Source organism: Myxocyprinus asiaticus, chromosome 20, assembly GCF_019703515.2.
Source record: "Myxocyprinus asiaticus isolate MX2 ecotype Aquarium Trade chromosome 20, UBuf_Myxa_2, whole genome shotgun sequence".
Lineage (NCBI taxonomy): Eukaryota > Metazoa > Chordata > Actinopteri > Cypriniformes > Catostomidae > Myxocyprinus > Myxocyprinus asiaticus.
The window spans coordinates 27,096,228-27,122,633 of NC_059363.1; the positions used below are offsets into that span (position 1 = coordinate 27,096,228).

Below are 26,406 nucleotides of genomic sequence, written 5' to 3' on the forward strand. Positions count from 1 at the left end.
ATAAAAACATATTTTGTTGCAGTGTGTAATGTGGCGAAGACTACCTCTCTCACCTTTCTGTTCACTTCAATTCATCTTTAACTAAAAAACAAACACTCTCTAAATTAATAAAGCTGCGTATTGGCAATTTTCTTCAAGATAAGAAATGCACAGTGTCACATATATTTAATGATTCAATAAATCGCGAGCCATCACATTATAATCTAGCTGCATTAAGCATGTGCGCTCAAGGGATAAGCGTCCTCGCGACAGAGTATGCCTCAGCCGGGTGCAGTTTCAGTCTCTCCCCCTTAGATCGGGACATTTGCGCAACTCATCGAAGAAGCGCTGACAGCACAGAGAAATGCCAGTTTCGGAGTTTGTAGTTATTTACATGATCTGCTTTCATATTATTTGAACTTTAATAAAGCTATAACGCATTAAATATAACTGCATTTAAGATGTAACGCCAGGGTGTTTTCTTTAAAGAGCTCCGGCTCCGCTTATTCCACAACGAGAGTGCTTCTGTATTTACTTATTTTGTATTTTTGCAATATAATTCCTTCATACTTTGCAATCTACATCACCTGAAGCTGTGAAAGTTTAGAGTGCATCTGGACTGTGAGCTGTGTTATTCTTCCTCCTCAGTCTGGCACGAGCTGCAGTGCTGCTCTCGTGCATCATCCTTAGAGTTTCATATGATCTCATGCTACATTAAATGAGATCAAACGACTATTCGACGTCGATAACATCAACTAATCGTTTCAGCCCTATTTGAAAGTAAATAATGCTTTTTATTAAGCTACTATATATCATTGTATATGAAATATAAATATAAAGTGCATATCAATGAAAATGATTGAATTTCATTTTTCCTTGTGATTATTTAATGAATGACTTATTTTTAAAAAGATTTTTATTTAATGTCTTTTAAAATATTGAATCTACTTAGCTACAATGGCTGTTTGGATAAAATGATGGTTCCTCTGATAAAAATAAAATAAATAAATACATAATTATGGAGATATATATAAAATATCGTCAATAGGCTGAAAAATATTGAGATATAATTTTTTTAGACATATCGCCCAGCCCTACTATCAGCCATATCACGATAATTGATAAGTGTAGTAGGCTTCAATACAAACATTACAAGTTGATAAAACACTTGAATAATCATATTAAAATATACAGCTATCTGTGGTGATTGAGGAGAGTCCCCTGTTCGCTATGTAATAGCGCTTTGAGGGTAGTGTCAGAAAAGCGATATACGAATAATTTTCTAAATATGTAAATAGGAGTGTTGTTTATCTTCATCAAAGCAAGTAATATTTCATTTTTAAATGTTTAAACGTATAACGTAATAATAGCAACATGAAAATAGCACGTTATGACTCTGAATATCTTCCAGTCATGATCACACACAGGCGATGTCCAGGTAAGCTCAAATCATGAGATTCATCCGCCAGAGGAGCAGTGTAGAAACACGACTGAAGTAAAGTGTTCTTCCGCAAATTGCATGAAGTTTTAAATTTCAACCACAGATAAATACTCCCCCATAGCATTATTATACATTACTGTATATTCAGTATTATTTGGAGAAAATTAATATAGTACTATCATTAAACCTCTGTAAACTTACATTTTCTCTAGCAATGTGTAGATTCACTCCCGCGCTTTTAGGCGGGCATTCGATCTCGTGTTGACAAGTCGCGTTTCTCTCCCCATGCTCCATGTACAATGCGCTTACAAGGTGAGGGAAAACCATATAAAATGCTTTAAAACCTGCATACTTTGATGCCTGAGAAATTGGTATGATATCCATGAAGGCTGCACAAATAACTGCATTAAAACTAAAATCGCGATATGGTGTTTACTAAACCATAAAAGACTGTGCTTTTACTGTATTTGCTTTCATCCCTTGTGAAGCATGCCTCGTGTACTGCTCACCCTTAGCAGCACAGCAATATGAGATGATTAATGTTTCCATATTACAGTTCTGATTGCAAAGTGTGTCAAAATGGTCCTTTCCCAAATGTTAGCTAAAAACGCTGTTAACTTGAATCACGTTATAGAGCAAATCAACTGTCAGTATTCTGAATCCTCATGGTAAACACAAAGGAGCTTTGTGCTTCTTCAATTAACATCTATAGGATTTAATACTGTAATGTAGCACAATATTTATTATTGTTTCAAAAATAAAAAAATGAAACACAAACTGAAAATCGGTTCTGCATATTGTACAAAAAAAATCTAGAGTTCTGGCAAACAATTTGCCACTCATATTTTTCACATACAAATGAGCTTATTATTCACCACAAATATTTGTCAGAAGTTTGCAACTCTTCACCGGTAGTGGTGAACCTGCAGCAAACTTTTGGCAACAATGAAGTGTTTGCCGCAACTCCAGATTTTTTATAAGGCTATGTTTATCGGACACGTGAACAGAAATATCATTGGAATCAGTGGTAAAAAATTAAAGATTGTTCGATCTCTAATTTTTTAAAATACAGTAGAAAAGATACCGATAATTCTGTCTGACACTGATATAGACACCAATAAATTGTGCATCCCAATAACACGTACATGCACATTTTGTGTAGTCTTTTTTACAAAAGCTCGCGCTCACTCGTCCTAATCATGTGCTACATTTCATTAAAGGGAAAAAATTCACTCCCTCTCTAATCTCTTTATAAACAGCTGTAATCTCATGGGCCAGTAATAACATTACTGAGCTTTAATGGGTGTGTACGTTTAGATCAGTGCATTTGCTCACACGTCAGAAAAAAACAGCCCATGCAATGCTGAACTGCACATAACAAATGATGTCATTACTAGAGCTCTTAATTGTCTTGTGTGTGATTAGCTGTGCTTAGGGGCCGGGCCAGAGTTTGTTTGAAATGTGACCGTAAAACTAATTTAATATTATGTTTCTTTACAAAATGGTCTATAATTTGCTGTAATCAGTTGGTTTAATTAACAGAAGCTGTTTGATACAGTTGTTTAGAGTTTCAAGCTCTGTTCTATGGTCATGTCTTTGTGATCTTTAGGTCCATCATGACTGACCTGTATCATCTAAGCCAGGCGGATGGCGCAGGAGAATGGAGAGAAAAAGAGGCCAAAGAGCTCTCTGACCTTGTGCAGAACAGAATCATGTACCTACAGGTAGGGTTGTCAGTAAACCTTAATAATGTCTTACGGTATGATACTTGCTGCCAGTGCCAGTACTAGGATGCAATCTTTGCTGGGACACTTGTATGTTTAGGCAACACTGATCGTTTCGCTGTCAGTCTGAGGCGGAATGCCTCTCGATCGTTTCGCTGTCAGTCGCATCAGAAGTTTCTGAGGAGGCTCGAGGCAAATCTAAGGGGACAATGCCCCCTGCCCCGCCCCCACTTTGGCCTGGCCATAGGTTCCCATGCATCTTGGAAATCCTGGAAAACCTGGAATTTTCCAATGCAGTTTTCCAGTTATGGAAAAGTCATGGAAAATTTGAAAAATACCTAAATGTCCTTTAAAATAATTGTTTGTCCTGGAAAATATTTCAGTATAATTGATTGTGTCACTGACAAGGTTTTTGTTACATGTACAAGTATTGATATAGTGCAAAATGTTTCATTCAAACACTGCTGTAGTATTAACAACAAAAACATTTGAGTTTTAAACCTTCTAAAGCAACAACGGTTGGACCGCAGATTTACATTTTTTTTTTTAATAAATGTACACCCGAGGTGGTAGCGTGGTGATGATGCGACCTTTACACCTCTAATTCTAATTTACACAATAATTCAACGATGAGAGTCCGCTTATACCACCGTCACATGTAGGGCCCTATGATTTCCGCAATTTGGAGAACACAGATGGAATTACTGAATTCAGTCATAAAAGTGGCATTAGCTATAAAATGTGAAATGTCAATGAATTTGACATATTTGGGACAAAAGTGAATTTTTGAATGCACAATTAAATTAAATCTCGATATGTCCAAGTGTGATTATTAAACCACAAAAGACTGTGATTTAATTAAATAAATATATAATCTGCATGTGCTGCATGCTTCAAAGTGAATGTGTGAAGCTGGCCGCATACGCTGAAAACACCTCATCATGATCACATGCTGTGTGTGTGTGTGTACGTGTGTAGTAGATGACAGTGAGCAGAGCACTCTGAAGCGTGCAGCACATACAGACTATATTTTAATAAAATGATAGCTTTTTGGGGTTTAATAATCACACTGGGTCATGAAGAAAACTGCTTACCTGGAGGTGAGAAACTGCTGTCAAAAACACACAGAAACACCAAAATAAAAGCTTGTTTCAAATGGACACATGAAATGGGAAAAACAATATCGTGTTTAATGTATTTAAATAATAATACAAAATAATGTAGTAAAGCAATATCTCACATCTGTGATGTTCTGTTGTGCAGCACTTCATTTCATAAAAATATCTCCAGTGTTGTTTTGGATTATGCTGTGAGGATTTTGTAGAAAAGCAATTCATTTGATAAAAATAATGCAATGTTATGTTAAAATGTAATTAATTAAAATAATGATATTTTCATTTGATTAAAGTTTTAAATTCATTTGATTAGACACCATTTTGATGATGAAATTTAGGCTAATTAAACTGTCAAATACAGAATTTTGAAAAAATAACCTTAAAATATAACGACAATTTGAATGACCTCTTTTTTGTTTTTGTTTAAACATTACAACCGTGTGGCACATAAAATGTCCTGGAAATGTCCTGGAAAATTGTGCCTTGAAAGAGTGGGAACCCTGATGCTAGCTACTAGGACTGCACAATAATCCAAATAAAATCAAAATCGCCATATGATTTGAGTTACCACATTATTCAGAGTAGAAGCCGTATATTTGTGTTGACATCAAAGAAAATGAGGCTGTGACTTTGGGAAGTACAGTCCGTTCAATATGTTGCACCGTTGTGTGGGTCATTATGTCTTGTCTAATTTTCACAAGCCACGGTTTCCGGAGTTAGTTGTCTACTGGAAATTTGTGGAAAGATGTTCTTTCAAAGTTTAATGGCTAATCAACACCCAGATACACAACAGTGCGACATAGGCATATTGAATGTATTGCGCTTCCATTCTTCAGAGCCTAATCTTTTGTGCCTAATCAAATAGGCCGTCTACTCTGACTAAGGTCAATAAAAGAAGTAAGTAAGAAGTAAAACACTCTTCCCTCTCTCTTCAATTTTACTCTCCTCTGTTCCTCTCAAATGGCCATATATCAATAAGAGGGGCGATTATACTGCAGTTGGCAGTATATTTCTCCCTATGACGGGTTGGAACCGTTGATCTGCGGTTACTCCACACTGGAGACTAAACTAACATTCAGCAGCACAACAATGCAGTGGCCCATCGAAGCACGCAGGTTGTAATCAGCAGAGTTGAGCTTGATTGTGTGTTTGACCCTCAGTCTTAGCATCTCCTGCAGGAAGACTTTAAACTGCTGCCTCATTCTGATGTTACGTCTGGAAAGTCAACAGCACTGGGTTTTGACAATAGGCGCTTTTATCTGACAATCTTTACATCTGCAGCTGCTCATTCATGAATGATTTAACTTTACATTTAGAGTAAAGTATTTCAGAGTCGTGGAACAGTGGTAAGCGCACGTGTTCCTGACACACTGAGCCTTGGTGCTCAGTTGAAATCCTGATGCAACATGTCCCGATAGTAGGGGTGTGGCGATTCGCTCTGACAACGATTTGATTCGAATACGATTCTTTACCTAACGATTACGATGCATCATGAAATCTGAAATTTGGTCACAACTCGATTCGACCTGATTCGATTATTTTGGAATGATTCATAATTATTTTTAAAAATATGTTGGAAAAAGGTTAAAAGTTTTTACTGAACATTCAGAATTTAGACAGCACAGAAATGTACCAGACTTGAGCACTAGAGTCACAGATGCATTTAGGACCAAGGAGTATTGGCTTATATGTGTGGCTGCATATATTAACAAAAAAATGCATTACATGATATGCATTATAGATATGATTATGTTACATGTAGGCATAATATGGTACATACTACATAGAGATACGTTACATGCATAATAGATAAAGGATAACATTATGTCTGATGCAACATCATGACTTGATGCAAACACACTTAAATAGATCTGCATATCATGTAGCATTAAGATTTATTGCAACAATAATTAAAAACGAAATGTCATGTGTAGGCAGATAAGATCCATGTTTAAATCGAGCAGGGTCATAGAATGAAAACTATCTATTAGTAGCGTGTTAAAGGTGGTTATACACGGGATGTGGTAACCGTGAGTTCCCTGTTCATTTTGGGATAGGGAGAGAGGTGCCTGATGGCTAAACGAAGGCGCCTCTGCTTGTCAAGCTCATTCACGAGAATTCAGTCGCATTTTCATGCAGGACTGATTGCGCCACACACCGCAAAAGATACAATGTTTTTATCTTTTTGCGGTTGCCACAAGTCATTGACCAATCACAGGTGAATGTAATCAATTGGTTAGTTCCCTTCAGAACAGTCTGAAATTGCTAGATATTCGCTGTAGCATTCACTATAAAGAGAATAAATGAATTAGTGAGTGTTTTCTTTCACAGCCAATGTCTGCCCACCAATCACATTTATTTAAGCCGAGTTCTACTCGTGGTTAACTGTTTTATGGAGAAATAAGACATTTTATGGAGATACAAAGGCATTATTAACATATCGTAATCAGGGAAGATGGCAACAACAATAAACTTACTTTGGTCAAATGGATGTAAACAGTTTTGAATAATGACACAGAATGCCGAATTCGGCAGCATCCATCCATCCATTTTACCTTAATTCGCTGGGTGAACTCGGCAGCACAACTTTCCTAATTTCAAAGTGCGCTTTCTTTCCCTTCAGTCTCGCATGCTCCGCTCCATGTCTGTTGTTACCCCAACAGAAGGTTGAGAAGGTTTGTGTAATATGAGATGGGTATTAATATAGTGATGATAATCGATTCTTAAATTCCATAATCGATGCATTGAAATTTCTTTGATAGATCGATGCACCACGATGCATCGACGCACTCCCTAATAAATATCCATTTAAACTGTCTCCGTCTAGTAAAATTTGCAAATGTCTAAAAATTTAACAGAAACATTAAGGATATTACAGTGGGATTGAAAATCGCATTGTTTTTAATTAAGTAGTATTTCAGGAAAAATAAAGGTTATGACATAAAATGAAGAAGAAATCTTCAATGTTCTGCACTATTTATAGGTCACTAATCAAACAAGTAGATTTGTGACACTTACCCAGTTAAGAAGGTTTTGAACTTAGTGTTTAAACCAACATTTAAAACCTCCGCTAGAGAAAACGCACATTTGCGCAATTGGACTTTTGACTCCAAATCTTAAGGCACGGGCAAATTAACTTTCAAACTTCAAAATTCCGTGGCAGCAATACAGTGATCTCATTGAGAATCCACGAGATCATGAATTTCACGGGATAGACTTCCGGTGGTGAAGAATTCACCCTCCCGGATTGTGTATGGAGTTCAAGTTTGGTGAACTTTCACAGGCAAATTCTCCGTGTTGAACAATAGGAAGTTTCTTGGTTTGGCAGTGACCTCTGTGTGGGCGGTGCTTCGTACAGAGCTACACTGAATATTCAGAATATGCAGGGCCGGAGTGGGATTCATATTCGGCCCGGGATGTCATGTCCAAGTCAGCCCACACCAAAAGAGGGGTTGGAGGTGAAGATGATAACAATAAAACAAGATCACAGCAAAAAATATGCAATATATGTAATTACTTGAAAATTATTTAAGCTCTCCATGTCATTATACCACATACGGCATTCACTATGATTTTCACTTTGTCATAAGACTTCATTGTATGTGCTGTAAAAATAAGTGAATGTTAAAGGGATATTTGATCGTTTCCTCACCCTCATGCCATCCCAGATGTGTATGACTTTCTTTTCCAGAACATGAATGAAGATGTTTAGAAGAACTGTTGGTCCATTCAATGCAAGTAAATGAGAAGCGATGAGAAACAGATCAATAATTAAGTCATTTTTTACTATAAATCTCCACTTTCACTTTCATAAGCACTCTTCTCTCTTAAGAGTTCTTCTTCTGTTTTTGGTGATTTACATAAGCATATCGCCCCCTACTGGGCAGGGAGGAGAGTTTATAGTTAAAAAAAAAAACGTAAATATTGATCTGTTTCTCACCCACACCTATCATATCGCTTCTGAAGACATAGATTAAACCACTGGAGTTGTATGGATTACTTTTATGCTGCATTTATGTGATTTTTGTACCTTCTGAGTTCTGATCACAATTCACTTGCATTGAAAGGACCAACAGAACTGAGAAATTCTTCTAAAAATCTTCATTTGTGTTCAGCAGAAGACAGAAAGTCACACATCTGGGATGGCATGAGGGTGAGTAAATGATGAGAGAAATTTGATTTTTGGGTAAACTAAGTTTATTTTAAGGACTATCTAGGCACATAATAACACTATAGAACTGTAAATGTTTATAACTCTTTCAAGATGGACAGGCTCACACTTTAAATGGTCAGTGCTTTGTATTTTAGATCATTAAAATAGCAACAGATCCAGTGAAGCAATTAAGGTTGAGTGATTGTTTTTAAATTTTTACATGCCATTCAAAAACGTGCCATTTTACAGTGATAAGAGTGAAATAAAAGACTAAAAATAACACATTTGTACTTTTCTTTTATTTGGAATGTAAATGTTCAGGACAAAGGCAAAATGGGTACTGTCTCTTTAAGAGGGTTTTATCGCATTATACAACATTGAAGGCACTCTGTGCAGTTTGTTTCATTGAGTTTAATCTTTTGAGAGCTGTAAAGTCCCATTATTTTCGTACCGTGTCGTGCTGTTGCATCTGTATTCATTTACTTTAAGTATTCTGTTATTTTGTGACAAAAAATAATTATGCTATTATCATTCTGCACTGCTAGGGAAGAGGATTTCAGAGATTGATTGAGATTGTGAGACTGCAGTCAGTATTAAACTTGTGATGATCCTGTAGGCTACCTGAAGCATGTTCACCCATTCAGCTATTAGTAGCCTATCTGTTCTTGATGGATCTTCCGTGATCCTTCCCGCGCTGTCAAGTGAAGCGGCGCAACATCAGTTTCGTCTCTCACAGGCTACTCTCGCTTTTGTTTGGGTGTGAGATGATAAAATACAGACTGCGTCCGCTATAATACGGAACGCAGTTCTGATCCTTTAAATACCGGATGTTACGGACTGTTGGCAATTGTTATGCGACATATGATGAAAGTTTGTCAATCAACATAACCGGACCAATTTTTGACCGGCCCACCGGGAATTCTCCCAATCTTCCCGATTGCCACTCTTGCCCCTGTGGACAAGGATATGATTTTAGCAGCGAGTTTCTTTTTAACTTAACTCTCACTTCACTCCAGAGTCTTCCCTTTCTAAAGTAGTAGGTTTAGTTCATACACTATCACTTGTGCTGAAGGTTTAACTGCTTACTAGTACCAAGTCAACTTTATTTAATAGCTTTGTGTCAGTTGTATTACATTTCTATCATTCTCCATCAGTTTTGGGTGTGTTGTGTTTGTGCATGTGTGTGTGAGAGAGAAATAGTGGTTAGTCAGAGCAGCAATGAGTACAGGAGCGTGATTAAAGTGATTGAGTGTATTTTACTGTGCGTTTAAGAGAGAGAGACAAGTTGATAATGAAGAAGCCCTGTCTTTGTGTCTTCTATGAGGAATGGCAGCCCTCTCACAGTCTGTCTCACTACACGACTGTCATCCATCTCTAATCAACAACTCTCACCATGTTTTTCTTTCTACTCCAGTCATTGTCCTATCAATCGTCTCAGTCCATCTGTCTTTTTCTCTTGTACTATTTTCCATCCTGTTTGTTTCATCTTCTTTTATTCAGCCTAGATCACTCAGACAACATATTCTTCTACCGTCAGAGCCAAATTGATCATTTCCTCTAGCATAGACTAAAATATTTTCATGTAAGAAATGATTGGAGCATTTCGAACACCTCAACCAATCATGTTTTGTGCCCTGTTTTTTGTATTCTATCATGTTTGCTGGTGGCCTTGAAAGCCATATGATATAAATGTCTTGGACTGCTCTGTAAGCTGCAGGGTACAGAAGACCTACTTGAGCTGTCTTGAGTTTTCCAAATGCAGATTCATGTAGCATTGTATTTGATGTCTCGCAGATCAAAGAAACTACAGTCACAGAGAAGATAACGAATATGTGTTGATTTCTCTCCAGAAACCTCTCTCTCTTTTTATACGTGTATCCGCAGAACCCTCAGGACTGCAGCAAGGCTCGTAAGCTGGTGTGTAACATCAATAAAGGTTGTGGTTACGGCTGCCAGCTGCATCATGTGGTCTACTGCTTCATGATCGCCTATGGCACACAGCGCACACTCATACTGGAGTCGCAGAATTGGCGCTACGCCACTGGTGGCTGGGAGACCGTCTTTAAACCCGTCAGTGACTCCTGTACTGATCGTACCGGGGCCTCCACTGGACACTGGTCTGGTTAGTAACACACATTTACATTCAATTATACAGAGCACATACATGATTAAAGTAATATTTCACCCAAAAATAAAAATAACTATTGCTTGAACAAACAATATAAAACAACTCAAAACTCACACACATGCAGATAAAACTTATTGTTTAAGGCATTAATTAATATTTGCTTAGTAATGTTCAGAATTAGTGTGTTGGAAAGTTAAATGTTTTTTATAAATGTACCTTGGAAAGGACAACTCTAAAGACAACATTAAAAAACTTTTACAAGTCACTAAAATTATATTTCCATATGATGTATATGAAGTAAAACAGAAAATGCAGCAGGAAATAATGTAAGGCAGATGTAGAAATGTAGGATTTGTTTGAGATTGTGAAGATCCATAAATTAATTATTCGATAATATTAATTTATTTAAATGTATTAATTTAAATTTATTTATTTCATAATTTAAGGATTTATTCATTTTATAATCTTATGAGATGTAGGAATTTGATTGGATTGTAAAAAAGTCAATAGTTAATTAATTCATAAATATACAAATTTATTTATGTATTTATGAATTAATTTAATTATATTATTGGATGTAGGAATGTAGAAATTTGATTGGATTGTTAAAAGTCATTCATTTATTATTTTTATTTATTTATTTAAATGTATTTAATTTTATTTAATTTTTAAATTTTAATAATTGATTTATTAAATAATATTATGATAACTATATAACAGTATTATTGGTTAATATTATTCTTCCTTACACCTGCGGCCTTGGTTACGTCAGCAGAAAAGATAGAGGTGGAGAAAGTTATTACATTTTGATGATAGATTTTGAAAACAAAGATTCACAATACAATGTACAATGATGAATTGTGTTCAACAAATCACTATTTATTAGTACAGTAATTTTTTTATTTCATGCAGTTTTTCAATTTGATTTCAGTTTATTCATGGACATTTTATTTTATTTTTTTAATATAAAATATTTTACATTTATGAACAATAATGGATACTTTTATATAGCAGGCCTCTGTTTGAATCACTAACTCTCAGTATGAGGCAAGCTAGGCTGAATCCAGAGTTCAGGGGAATCTGTACAGCTGCAGAGAGCCTGCTGTGCCTCTTAAAAGGAAAGCCAAGGGGAAGGAGAGTCTGTCTTTAAAGCATGAAAGAAATTACCTCAGAATAAAGTAGCTCTTTCCCGTCACTCTCTTTCTCCTTTCTTCCTTTCCTCCCAGAGGACAAATTCTCTCTTAGCTTTACCTTAAAGGCTGAGTTTCCTGTACTACATGGAACAGAGATACAGACAGAGATGGAGACAGAGGGATTCATTAATATGCACTAAACGTGGTTGGACAAACAGATGGTCCAGCCCAAAACTCACGCCATTGGTTGAGTCAAAGTTGCTGTGTCAGGCTCCTCGAGATGCTCAAACAAACAGAGAAATGTTTTAATAGCACCACAGAGCCACATTTTTTTTTACGCTTTTCAGGGAAATCAACCTACAGTACAAATGACTTCTTCATTGTTGAATCTGCATAATAAGCTGTGACAAGAGAAAGAATTTTAAAGGGTTAATTTTTTTCACCCAAAAATTCAAAAAGTGACAGTGCCAAAATTAATCTGGCTAATCCCAGTGGAGCTTTTGAGATACAATCCACAATTACTGTAGGTACATTACATAACCCTGTTAATACTCCTAGACCTGACACACACAGGGTCAAAGGGCAGACAAAATCAAGCAGGATAATCCTGTCGTCATTAAGAGAAAATGCTCCAACATCGCACACTGAAACACACACTATTAAAATAAATCTGTGTCAGTTCGGTGGCAAACATAAACACAGACACTGTGAATTAAAAATAATAAAGAAGTGGGGACCTGGGTAGCTCAGCGAGTAAAGACGCTGACTACCACCCCTGGAGTCGCGAGTTCGAATCTAGGGCGTGCTGAGTGACTCTAGCCAGGTCTCCTAAGCAACCAAATTGGCCCGGTTGCTATGGAGGGTAGAGTTACATTGGGTAACCTCATCGTGGTCGCTATAATGTGGTTCGCTCTCGGTGGGGCACGTGATGAGTCATGCGTGGATGCCGCGGAGAAAAGAGCGAAGCCTCCACACGTGCTATGTCTCCGCGGTAACGCACTCAACAAGCCACGTAAAAGATCCGCGGGTTGACAGTGTCAGACGCAGAGGCAACTGTGATTCGTCCTCTGCCATCCAGATTGAGGCGAGTCACTATGCCACCACGAGGACTAAGAGCACATTGGGAATTGGGCATTCCAAATTGGGGAGAAAAAAAATTATAAAGAAGCCTCCTCCCTAAAGCCCCCCTTCAAAATGTATTCATTAGGATGCAAGTACAAGATGTAATTTAGATTCTCTTGCTGCTCTAATGAGAATGAAAGGGAGTTGTTTTGTTTATCAGTGCAATGAGGGGTGCTGGGTCAGAAAAACCCTTTCCCCATGCAAAGAGCCTGACTGCAAGGTTATATAAGAATGGCTGGGGACTTTCTCGAATACTTCTGTGTGAAAAATGGCTTTAAAAATGTAATGCGGCATAAGGCATAATTTAAACCCCGTTCACCAGTGCACTTTTTAATTTGTGTCTCTGTAAAGGCTTTTGCTGAACGTTTTCCTCAATAAATCATTTATGTGTTACTTCTTTTAAGATTTTGCCCTTTGTTTGATAAATGTCAAGGTTTTTAGGGACACTATCCTTATGATTTGGCCGACAACCAAATTGATAGCACTTTTCTGCTACCAGTTTTCCCAAGAAACCTGTTTTTATCTGCTTCCAATATTTTCCAAATCATACTGATGTCAGTAATTTAAAGAAGTGAGCGTAATTCACTAAGAATTAATTGCACCCTGTAAAAGCACCAGGTTTTCTCATGTGCTTTATGCACTGGTTTAGTGCCCAATTCATTAAGGGAATTGTAAGATCAGGAAAACTGCAGATCAGGCAACGGCACAAACGCACAAGCAAAATCGCTGCTGAATGCAATTTGCACGAGTAATTCTGATCTTACGGGCCAATTCTGAGTGATATATAGCGGGGGATGCAGCAGACCACTATGATCTGACACACCCTGCCAGAGCCCAGGACTATACAGCATCTTTGTGATCCAGACACTTGAATCATCTCTTTAACATGCTGAAAGTGCGCTTGACTATACTGCGCATCTGGATATATGCCAGGTTATAACGCTGTTCTCCATCATTTGATCATTTTTTGAGGAATTACTGCTGATATGATTGATAGAAAATGTACATAAATAAAATTAATTTTACCACCTGCTTTCATTTGGGGGTAATAATGCGATGTAAATCGCACTTGGCATTTTTTGTGAGTGAAGTGCAATATATAATAAGCCTAATTTACATAGAGAGGTGTGTTTGTGCGGAAAGGAATGACAACGACTTAATTTAAATACTCAGGACGTAGCGCAATTTCAGTGTCACTGTTCACTGTCATGATGGTAGAACGGTTTAAATAAATAAATAAAATATAAGTTAATTAAACTTTCACTATGTTTATAGCTAGCTACCTGAATAAAAACACATAAGGTTTAAAGGCACAGACATTTGAAGGTAACTCTTATCATCCCCTTGAGTACTGAGATTTGTTCCCACTATAGTAACACTCTTAGAATGCACTTTATGTATGCAAAGCAGGACTGCATGCCTGTAAATTATGGGCCAAGCGTTTGCATCTGTGTTTACCTACTTGGGTACAGTATGTCTCTTTCTCTCTTCCTCTCCTGCTCTCTTGTTCTCAGCCCACACACTGCATTCTGTGTAAGCAATTTCCATGTCAGGCTTTATTGACTTGCTAATTGTAAATTAATCTCATATTGGAAAGCATGTTGGCTTAGTTTACTGCCCATACTGCAATATTTCATTTCTCCAATGCATTCCTCTTTCTTTCCCGTTCATTGTTTTATGTATGTTTGTAGGTGAAGCTAACGACCGGGACGTTCAGGTCATTGAGTTGCCTATTGTGGACAGTCTGCACCCTCGCCCCCCATACCTCCCCCTGGCCATCCCTGAAGACCTGGCAGACCGGCTGCAAAGGCTTCATGGAGACCCTCCCGTGTGGTGGGTTTCTCAGTTCGTCAAGTACCTGATCCGCCCTCAAGCCTGGCTCATGAAGGAAATGCAAGAGGCCACTGCTAAACTGGGCTTCAAGCACCCCATTATAGGGTGAGATAAAACTGCTACTATTTATTTTATTGTCTTTCGTTAGTGGTGCTGGCTAAGTCAAGCATCAGTGTTACTTTTGCTCATTCTTGGGGTTAGAGGTTTGAGCAAAACCCTGGATGCTACCACCTGTCCATGACCACAAATGATACCTCAAATTGTGTGGCTTGTTGAAGAGAGGTGTGATAATACTTTTCTAAGTAATCAGATATTGCCTGATAGACAATAAAATGTGCAAAAAATCTTTTAGACTTACATTGAAGGAGGGACCAGAGCCACAACCAGGGACCAGAAAAACATAGTGGAGAGACTTAGGGTATGGGCTCTTTTCACTTGAGGTCAGTAAGTAACAAGCTACAGTAGCAATGACTAAAAACACCCTAGCAACTACATGATAACACACTAACAACCACTCAGAATACCATAGCAACCACATACTGTTGGTTGCATGCAGATAATGCCCTGGCAACCACCAGAACACCAAAACAATAAAATAGCAATGCCCTGTCAAACACCAAAATAACCCTGGCAACTACCCTAAGTATACAAGCAACTGCATAGCAATGCACTAACAACCTCTCAGAACACCATAGCATTAATATAGAAATGCCTCAGCAACCATCCAGAGCAACCAGCCAAGCACATAGCAACTTACTGGCAACAACCCAGAACATTCAAGCAACAGCATAGTAACACACTAATAACCACTCATAACACCATAGCAACCACATTGCAATGCCCTGGCAACCACCCAGAACACCCTAGCAATGGTATAGCAATGTACTAACAACCTCTCAGAACACCATAGCAACAACATAGCAATGCCCCAGAAACCACCTTGAAAACCCTGGCATCCACCCAGAGTAACCAATCAAGCACATAGCAACGCACTGGCAACCACCCAGGTCACTCAAGCTACAGTACAGTAATGCACTAACAACCACTCAGCACCATAGCAACCGCATAGCAATGCACTGGCAACCACCCAGTACACCCTAGAAACAGCATAGTACTGTGCTAACAACCATTAAACACCATAGCAACCACATAGCAATGCCTTCGAAACCACTCAGAACATTCAAGCAACAGCATAGTAACACCCTAAAACCACGTAATACCATAGCAATCGCATAGCAATGCATTGGCAACCACCAAGAACATCAGAGCAACAACATAGTAACGCAGTAATAGCCACTTAAAAAACCATAGCAAACACATAGCAATGCCCCAGCAACCACCTAGAAAACCTTGGCAACCATCCAGAACATCCAACCACATAGCAATGCACTTCCTCTCAGAACAACATAGCAACAAATTAGCAATGCCCTGGCAATCACTCAGAACATCCAAGCAACCACATAGCAAGGCACTGTCAATCGCCCATAACACCCTTGCGTTGGCAAGCAGCACTTGTTAAAATCTACTATTATAACACACTTTTTTCACAGTAACACGATTTTCCTTCTTTATAAAGGTAAAACACAAAAAGCTTTTTCAAAGTATTTCTCGGTCTCAAAGTATAGTGTGTTTTTGTACAGTATGTGGGGCAGGTTTTTACCTACGTCAAGGATAGTAATACCTGAAATCTCTGACATTGTGGGAACCAACCAACGCTCCCCATGAGGAAAATCGCTCTAAATCGATACTAAAATATGTCTTAATGAAAGTGGAAAAATGGAACAAGGTTTCTGTGAGGGTTAGGCGTTTAGGGTAGAGATTGACCGATAATCGGATTTTCCGATATTTTTTCCTGATATTCAAGCATTTTCCTATGTGTAATATCGGATCCACCGATAGCTGGTGCTATCTGGCGAAATTTCTGAAACTGCACGCAAGACAGCCATTGCAGCAGTGTGTTTGAGAGGAAACAATGCTGGGGGTTGTCCACAGGTAAAGTAACTTGTTGTTGCATGGTATTGCTTGAATTAATACATTTTTTAAACGTAACAGCCATTCATGCTCTTGTGAGATATGTTACATAAATGCTTGGTGTGTAGTTTAAGCACTAAAGAAACTGAGACGAACTCATGTAAAGACAAATCCTGCAAAGCCCCAAAGACGTAACATTAATTCACATTAATCAACTTGAAGAGCCTTGGATGAGTGCATGTTGGAAATATTACAGTTTAATTTAATTCTCTGTTGGCAGTGCTCATCAGTCTTGTCATTCAGGTAGATTCTCATAATCCAGTGGAATGACTGGCAGTATGTCAGAATGGCCACCAAATGCCAGCGCAGCCTTTTACAAGATCCACTTGTTTAAAATTTGCTAAATTATATTAACATTTACTATTAAATTTTGTTTCCCTATGAATTATCGTCTACATGATTACAGCTCTCAGGGAATTAATTATCTCATGACACCGTTCGAGTAAAAGTTTTGCGTTAACACATAGACATTCATGGGGCAAAATACTCATGTCAAAATAAACGTTTTGTGTCGGTGACAATGAGAACATTGATGAAATTTGCGTGTCATTTGCTGCAAGATAGAATGTAGACGCGTTACTCACTGTAAAACAAAAAATTTCAGCTTTGTCAGCAGGTGTTTCATGAGGCAGCTGCTATAGAGACCAACGAAACATTATTAATAATTCTGATGCCATTCAGGATGACTCTGTAATCACAGCAAATTATTTATTGTTATTCACTTTCCTGAGAATGTATACTTATTCCAGCAAACTATTTGACTTTAGCCTGTTAAACAACACCTAAACATTTTACATCTGTAAAATGGAAGATCACATTCATGCAATGTTTGTAGACTCCCTTGTCATTCATTTATGTTCGCCGTTTGAAATCAGATGTTGTCAAATTATTTAGCCTATTATTGTTGTTATAGTTATTATATATTTAAAAAAAACATGGTATGTGATTATTAGTGTAATATAAAATTTTTGCATTTTTGTAAAATAATTATGAAATATAAAATAAATGTAATGTATAAAACAAATCGGTTCTGCATATCGGTTATCGGATATGTAATATGGGGGGATAGAATATATCATTAGCTTGTTAAAAAAAAGTCAGTGCATCGTCACCACAAAGATAGAAAAACAAGTGTGTGTGTGTGTGTGTGTGTGTGTGTGTGTGTGTTTTAGCGCAATGATGTGAACCCCAGAAATAGGATGCAGAGGCACAGGTTTTAAAAGTGTGTATGTGTGCTTGTCTGTAGAGAGATTTTTTATACTTTTGTCTTACGGCAGTGTGTAAGGGCATATACTGTAATACTCAGCCAGTCTTACAGGAGTCACTGAGAGAGAGAAGGAGAAATAGACAAGAGAGAGAGAGAGAGGTTTCACTCAAACCAGCGCTGCTCCAACAATCAATCTTCACTTACACCCACTTTGCTCTCTACTGGGAGCCCAACCACTCTCAGCCATCTTCCTCTGTCTGTCTCCCTCACACACACACCATTCTTACTATCTCTCTCATCTTTTTATTCAGCCAAACCTCCCTCCGCTAACGCCAAGGCACATAATGGATGGCATTTTTAGAAATCAGCACCCCAAGTGTAAAACCTTTCAACATGTTTCAAAAAATAGATGGAAATTTGTATTTTGCTGGACTGTAATTTTCATGTTCTTTACTGACCTTGAGTCCCTTTCTCGCACGGACACACACACAATCAGTCTGACCCAGATGTTGCTCGTCTCTCCAGGGTGCATGTGCGGCGGACAGATAAGGTGGGGACAGAGGCAGCGTTCCACCCCATAGAAGAGTACATGGTGCACGTAGAGGACCACTTCCAGAGCCTGGCCCAGCGAATGCACGTGGATAAGAAACGTGTTTACCTTGCCACCGATGACCCTTCGCTACTGCAGGAGGCCAAGTCTAAGTGAGTGAGCATGTCGCTATGGATGTTTAAAGGGATGGTTCACCCAAATATGAAAATTCTGTCACAGTTAACTCTTGTTGTCCCAAACCTGTATGACATCTTGTGCGGAACACTGAAAAGTCCAATTCCAGATCACACAGATTCCCACTGGAAATTTTACCGTGTTAGGTTGCATGTGACCAAGCTTTAAAGCAGCATCTTAACTGAAATGGAACCTAACAAGTGATTAATTAAAAGTCTGTTTGAGGGCAGCAATTCATTAACAAACCATTAACTTGACAAACTCTCACAATTGATTACAGTAGTCAATTATGAGCTTAGAGATTGCTAAGCTAATGGCTCGATTACACTAATAAACACAAAATAAGTAGTTTAATTAGATGGAATAATTTTCTAACCATACTTTTCATTACTGAAAAAATATCAACATTTACAATTGACAACTTCATCCAGAGAAGAAATTTCCACTGCTGCTGTAGTGCATTCTGAGATCTGCAAATGTTACATGTCAGAATTTGGCCAAAATTCTGCCTGCTGTTTACAAAACACTTCTCGTCAGGAGAGTGTTTATGATGTCCAAAAATGTTGTATAGGTAGACGGCTCACTAGGGTTTGGAACAGTGCCAAGTGTGTGCAGTCAGGAGAGCTTTTAAACCAAATGTTTGTATTTGTTTACGCAGGTACCCTGATTATGAGTTTATAAGTGATAATTCTATTTCATGGTCGGCTGGGCTACACAACCGCTACACTGAGAACTCTCTGAGAGGAGTCATCCTGGATATTCACTTCCTCTCTAGGACCAACTTCCTCGTGTGCACCTTTTCCTCACAGGTACAGCTCGACCCACTTCTTCTAGAAGCTTTTGTTCTGTTTGTCTCTCAGTCTCTACATGGACTTCTTGTCCTCTTCTCTGTTCAGAACTCTAACTGTGTGATGATTGTGTTTTTTTTTTTGCATGTACTGCCCAAACCTCCCACAGCATTTCTATGGGGTTAAGACTTGACCGTTCCATACCCTCAATTTCGTCTTTTTGTTTTTTTAAACCATTCTTTGTGGATTTGCTCTAGGGTTTGGAGTCATTTGGATAAGCTTCAGATATTTATGGTTAGACTCGTATTCTCCACAAAAACTCTCTGGTAAAATGTGGACTTTGGGTTTGACTCTGAAATGGCAAGCTGACTTTTTTGACATTTGGTGTGAGTTTTCAAGCCAGACATGATGTCTGGTTTTAGCTGTCTTGCAGTGCTAAACTTGGACTTTCGACAGAAAGTCTTGTCCACCAACCACAGTTTTAGGGGTGGGTAAATCCAGGCCCGGTTCTACAGGGGTGCTTGAGGATGCCAAGCATACTCAAACAAACATTGTAGCGCCCTCAGTTGAATATGGAATAGGCTATTGAATATTAGAAAATCCTTAAGTGTGATGCCTATTAAGAGCATTGCAATAAAAAAAAAAAACATGCACAGTGAGTCAATGTATTAAGCCTACAATTAGCACAATTAGTCCAACATGATCACACGGGAAGTCGGCATGCTGTTTCTGAAAGTTCCGGTACTCTAGGATCGGCAACAGTATGCGACTCACTGACATATTTGGAACGGCTCAACAACAACTACTTTCCCTCGTGGCACAACTGGTAGCACGTTGCGTCAGTTGCATGGGAGACCACAGTTCAGTCCCCATTCAAACGAGGAAGTAATCACGTTTTTATAAACAATCACGGGCGTGATAAGGAGGTTGCATTTTTATCCCGAACATTGCATTTTGTCTCTACTAATGGTTAAGATTAGATTTGGGTTTTGGTTGGGGGGTAGATTAAATCAAATAAGCATTTCTCTTCACTGTTTTACACCCAATTATTATTTTTGCCCTAGAAATCTATGAATATCTATATTCTTGTCTTCAAGAAGATGAGTTTTAAGAGTGGTGAGATGAAAAACACTGTATTCAACATGATTGAGATCCCACTGTGAAACACAGTGGGATGAGCTCCTCTAATAGTCTATTCAGATAAGTGGTTGGCAGAAATGGGTTTTTCAGTGGTCTATTTATAAACCATTACAGTGAATATTTAATAAAATAATTCATTCAAAATCAATGTAGTGTTTTTTTAATTACAAAGCAGGAATTTAGAAAATATATATTCATTGGTGTGATGGAGTTTTAGAATTTTTATCATTTATCTCAACATGGATATTAATAGTAATAAAATATGTCATTATTATATCAAAATGTGTTATGTATAAGGGTTTAATTAAAAGGTGATTGATCATTTATTTTGCTCTCCCGTATGTTGTAGTTGCTAAACTTGTAAAACACTAAACATTACAATTAAGAGAAGGAAGTTTCAGGGATATTTACATTTGCTCAATGCTAAAGGTTAATCTCAGTTTTATATAGCATGTCGATGGAATGCCCACAGACCATTCACTGCAAGTATGATATTGCAGCAAAAATGGCAATAAAATTCATTTTGACTGGCTGGCATGCTTTAGGCAACCCTTGTGAAACAGATGTGCAGGTTTTTTTCATCAGGTTTATCAGGTAACAAAGTTTTGGTTAAAAGTTACCAGATTGCTAAAACGAACACCTCGGAAGAACTAGTCTAAAACATTTTATTAGGTTTGCCAAAGCTTGCAAAGTTTATGGCATTGAATCTTTGACAGATATAAAAGAATTGCTACTCTTTGAATCAGATTAAGTGATTACCACTTTGTGTAACCACCAGAAAGATCCTAACATTAGAATTCTATCTTATCCATAATAATAACTATGGTAACCATAACTATGGTAACCATAGTAATTTCAGTTAGGATCTCATTCAGGACAAAAGCTATTACAGAATAACAATTCCTAAATGCATGTGTACCTGTGGATGTATTTTAAGGCCTACCTTCAAACTCAGTGCCTCTTTGCTTGACATCATGGGAAAATCAAAAGAAATCAGCCAAGAACTCAGAAAAAAAAATTGTGGACCTCCACAAGTCTGGTTCATCCTTGGGAGCAATTTCCAAATGCCTAAAGGTACCACGTTCATCTGTACAAACAATAGCACACAAGTATAAACACCATGGGTCCAGGCAGCCATTATATCGCTCAGGAAGGAGACACATTCTGTCTCCTAGAGATGAACGTAGTTTGGTGCGAAAAGTGCAAATCAATCCCAGAACAACAGCAAATGACCTTGTGAAGATGCTGGAGGAAACAGGTAGACAAGTATCTATATCCACAGTAAAACGAGTCTTATATCGATATAATCTGAAAGGCTGCTCAGCAAGGAAGAAGCGACTGCTCCAAAACTGCCAGGCTACAGTTTGCAAGTGCACATGGGGACAAAGAGAAATGGAGAAATGTCCTCTGGTCTAATGAAACAAAAATGTATCTTTTTGGCCATTATGACCATCATTATGTTTGGAGGAAAAAGGGTGAGGCTTGCAAGCCGAAGAACACCATCCCAACAGTGAAGCATTATGGTGGCAGCATCATGTTGTGGGGGTGCTTTGCTGCTTGAGGGACTGGTGCACTTCAAAAAATAGATGGCATCATGAGGAAGGAAAATTATGTGGATATATTGAAGCAACATCTCTAGACATCAGCCAGAAATTTAGAGCTCGGTCACAAATGGGTCTTCCAAATGGACAATGACCCCATACATACCTCTAAAGTTGTGGCAAAATGGCTTAAGGACAACAAAGTCAAGATATTGGAGTGGCAATCACAAAGCCCTGACCTCAATCAGACAAATTTGTGGGCAGAACTGAAAAAGCGTGTTGAGCAAGGAGGCCTACAAACCTGACTCAGTTACACCAGTTCTGTCTGGAGGAATGGGCCAAAATTCCAGCAACTTATTGTGAGAAGCTTGTGGAAGGCTACCCAAAGGTTTGACCCTAAACAATTTAAAGGCAATGCTTCTGACTTCAGCTGTATATATTTACCAGATTGAAAGAATTAGATAAATAGATATTTTATTAAAATAGTTATTTTATTATATATTTCACCAGATGAGGTATAATGAGGACTAAGGTTTATTATTATTCATAAGATATGAGTCGCATTTTTCTTTGCATGCCCTTGATTCATTTAAGAACACTTGATTATCTAATCAAAATAACAAAATATGAATTGATGTAAGGACAAAAAAATGAATTAATATTGTCACTCCACAAGATGTCTGTGATTGTTTTTGTTTCACTTCTAGAGGCCTCTGTTATTCAGTAAAACTAAGCCGGAACACCAAGGAAAAACACTATTGGCAACTATCGCTGCCGATTAGTAAAAAGCAACTATCGGCACAATAATCGGTAAAACCGATATATCAGTATACCTCTAATCCTTACAACCTTAGTACAACTATTTCCCAGACAATACTCTGAAAACAAAAATGGGATTTCCTCAAACAAACCTCATATAAAACTTAGAATATCTTTCAAACTCCTGGAAATTACATAAAGCCAGCTAATCAGATTGCAACTTGCAAATTTGAGAAAGCTCTTGATTTTTGTGAGCAAACAGTCAGTGAACAGCCTGTGGATACTTTATTTCAGTAATCCTTAATATTCATCTTTTTTGAGAAACACTTGCTGTATCACACCATTGTAAAGTGCATTCATCTTTGTCAGGTACACCTGCACATCTTTTCAACTCCACTCTCCTAACAAAAGCTAACAGTTCTGCTTGGAAACAACATCTGAATGCTTGTCTTCTTTTCCCTTGTGCAGGTGTGTCGAGTGGCCTACGAGATCATGCAGACTCTCCACCCGGACGCCTCTTCGTTCTTCTACTCGCTGGATGACATCTACTACTTCGGCGGGCAGAATGCCCACAACCAGATCGCCATCTACCCTCACCAACCACGCAACAGCGATGACATCCCTCTAGAGCCCGGAGACGTGATCGGTGTAGCGGGCAACCATTGGGACGGCTACTCCAAGGGCATCAACCGCAAAACGGGCCGCACTGGCCTCTATCCCTCCTATAAAGTCAAAGAGAAAATCGAGACAGTGAAGTATCCCACGTACCCAGAGGCGGACAAACAGCTTAAGAAGCAGTAGAGAGAGACAATTTACATACTCATGTACTGTAATGAGGAAACCCTGGAACGAACTCCCAACCATCTGGATGGGAATGCACTTTGTGTGTGTGTGTGTGTGTGTGTGTGTGTGTGTGTGTGTGTGTGAGTGTGGGTATGCGAGAGTGTTTGTGTACAAGTGTGTGTGTGTGTTGTCTTGGGGTTGTTTATGTGATTCTAGACAAGTTCCTTACCATGGTGCTTAGACCTAAAGTCCCTCTGAAAATGCTGTCAGGGTTGAGGATGACAAAAAATAATGGAAAAAAAGCATAACGGAATGAAGAGGATGAACTCAGACAACACAAACAGAAGGCACTGTACTGTAGGAACTTTATAATTAATTTCCGGGTAATGAAGGGAACTGAATACATTTATTTAAGAATACAACTGGAAGAAGTGACTTTATCAACTCCAAACTGATCAAGAAGAAAAAAAAGGAATTATAAACCCGGTTACTCTTTCCTCTTACGCTCTTTCACCTCCTCGTGCACAATGATGGCATCCTTTACTCTAGCCTCACAACACTCATTTCTCGCCCACTCAAGCCATCGCGTCGCCAACTGACTCTCCTTTTTACACCCATGAGCTATTAATTTCCAATGCCATACTGTGCTTTTAAAGGTGACTTATGCTGTTTTTTTATTGTCAGTTTTATCATGTGTTTGTGCGTGCGTGCGTATGTGTGTTTATGAAGCGTGCGGATTGGAAAACGGTGCCTATGAGGGCAAACTGTTCACTTTTACGCTCACCTTTGACTCTGGAGCCTTACGGACCAGCCTTTCCACAGATTTACACTCCTTGTTTCCACGTGATGTCTTATCCACACCCATGTCTCCATCATGTTTTTTAAGAGATCATGTCATGTTATTGAGTTTTAAAATACAAAAAAGATAAGAAAATTACACTTAATATGAAGATAATGATACTAATATTATTAATAATAATGATGAGAAGAGAAAGTATAATTATGGCAAAAATGGCATTTGATGTCATTATAAATTTTAGCTAATTATGAAGGAAACGTTCATTGTTTTATGTTCGCGGGCATTGTCTTTGGTAAGCAGATCAAATAAACTTGATCGGCCATGCTGAGTTTCTGCTTGTGTTTTTGTGAAGTGATGGTGTGTATGAGTTCTCAGTCACACTTACACATACTGATTCTTTATAATTACTATTTTCAACATTTCATTCATTCAGAATTCATCCAAACTATGAAAACTATTATCAAAAACAAATAAAATGTAAAACAAATCAACTATTTTTGTATTGTAGTCAATCTGTTTGTCTAGATTACAGCTCTGCGCTCTCTGGGCCTTCTCTCAACCAGAGAAAGCTCTGTATGTATGCATCTTTGTATGCGTATATGCATAAACAAGCTTAGTGTATGGGCCCCCTTCTTTTGCGGGTTTAGTACCCTAAAGAGTGGAGATTTTCAGTCCTGTCAACAACTAATTGTAAATTGTGATGTAGGTGTGTGTGTGTGTGTGTGTGTGTGTCATAACCCAAATTACAGTACTGGAAATGAGATCTGCTCCCAGCAGTAAACCAATCAGGATGATGTTTCCTCTGGTGTTCCTGAACACAGGTCACCTGCTGATCTCTTTAATTAAACCTCAGCACATTTTGAGCTGGTATTTTAATAAAATTTGTATTTTTAATTATTCATTTGATTTACTAATGAACAGCAGTGCACATGGGAAAATCTAACAAAAGAAAACAAGCTCCAAGTTCTCTAGAGATGGTGCTTCTAAAATGCTGGATATCATGATTTTCTTTTTTTGCAGGCTCTCATAAGAATACTGCTATCAGAAGACTGGATCTGTTGTCTGTTGCCTGTCGTGTTCCTTGGTGCTACACTGTGTACTGATTCCAGTGCGTAAAAATTAAGCCCTCAAAGCTAACATGTTCATTCTATATGACAACTTTTTTAAAAATCGTTTTCTTCAAAAAAGCTATTTTATTCACTCTCATTTTCCAAGTCAGTATGATTTTGATTCTCTGTGGAACACAAAAAAAGAAATTAAAGGAATATTCCAGGTTTAATACAAGTTAAGCTCAATCAACAGCATTTGTGGCCTAATATTGATTACCACAAAACATTTTTTGAACTCCTTTTCTTTAAAAAATCAAAAATCGATGTTACAGTGAGGCATTTACAATGGAAGAGAATGGGGGCCTATTTTTGAACATTAAAATAAACACTGTTTCAAAAGTATAGCCACAGGACATAAGCAATATGCATGTAAACATGATTTTAGTGTGATACAATCACTTACTAACCTTTTCTGTGTTAAGTTATAGCCAATTATACAACTTTGTTAACATGATGATGTAATGTCAACAAACCCTAAAATGACTGTAAAAATTACAATTTTAACAACTTCACAGCTCAAATAATACACGAGTTGTGACAGAAGAATTAATTAAAGTGCTTTTATAAAATTATATGCTTCACATTTCTACCTTTAAACCCTCAAAACATTGGCCACATTCACTTCCTATGTAAGTGCCTCACTGTAACCTCAATTTTTTTTATTTTTTTTATCCCAATTTGGAATGCCCAATCCCAATTTGGAATTGAGCTTAACTTGTATTGAACCCGGAACATTCCTTTAAGCAGGATGTAAAACATTTCCAGTCGACAAAAGCATATAGTGGGTTATCAAGCTTCATAATGGACATAAAAGAACTATAAGAACCATAAAATTACAGATTGATATTTTAGACTGATCTAATGGGAAAATTGGTGATAGGAGGTTGAATGATTTCT

The 26,406-nt window shown here is 37.9% G+C and overlaps 1 protein-coding gene across 1 annotated transcript in view; it reads left to right on the top strand.

The window, feature by feature from the left end:
• LOC127411260 (alpha-(1,6)-fucosyltransferase-like) overlaps positions 1–24,731 on the top strand; it is a 146,671-nt gene extending 121,940 nt beyond the window's left edge. Inside the window, exons 6-11 of the mRNA XM_051646692.1 lie at positions 3,030–3,144; positions 10,297–10,534; positions 14,487–14,733; positions 18,392–18,568; positions 19,249–19,399; positions 23,287–24,731. Coding sequence (XP_051502652.1) covers positions 3,030–3,144; positions 10,297–10,534; positions 14,487–14,733; positions 18,392–18,568; positions 19,249–19,399; positions 23,287–23,619 — 1,261 coding nt within the window. The 3' untranslated portion in view covers positions 23,620–24,731. The remainder of the gene's footprint in view (positions 1–3,029; positions 3,145–10,296; positions 10,535–14,486; positions 14,734–18,391; positions 18,569–19,248; positions 19,400–23,286) is intronic.
• Positions 24,732–26,406: the final 1,675 nt, after the last annotated feature.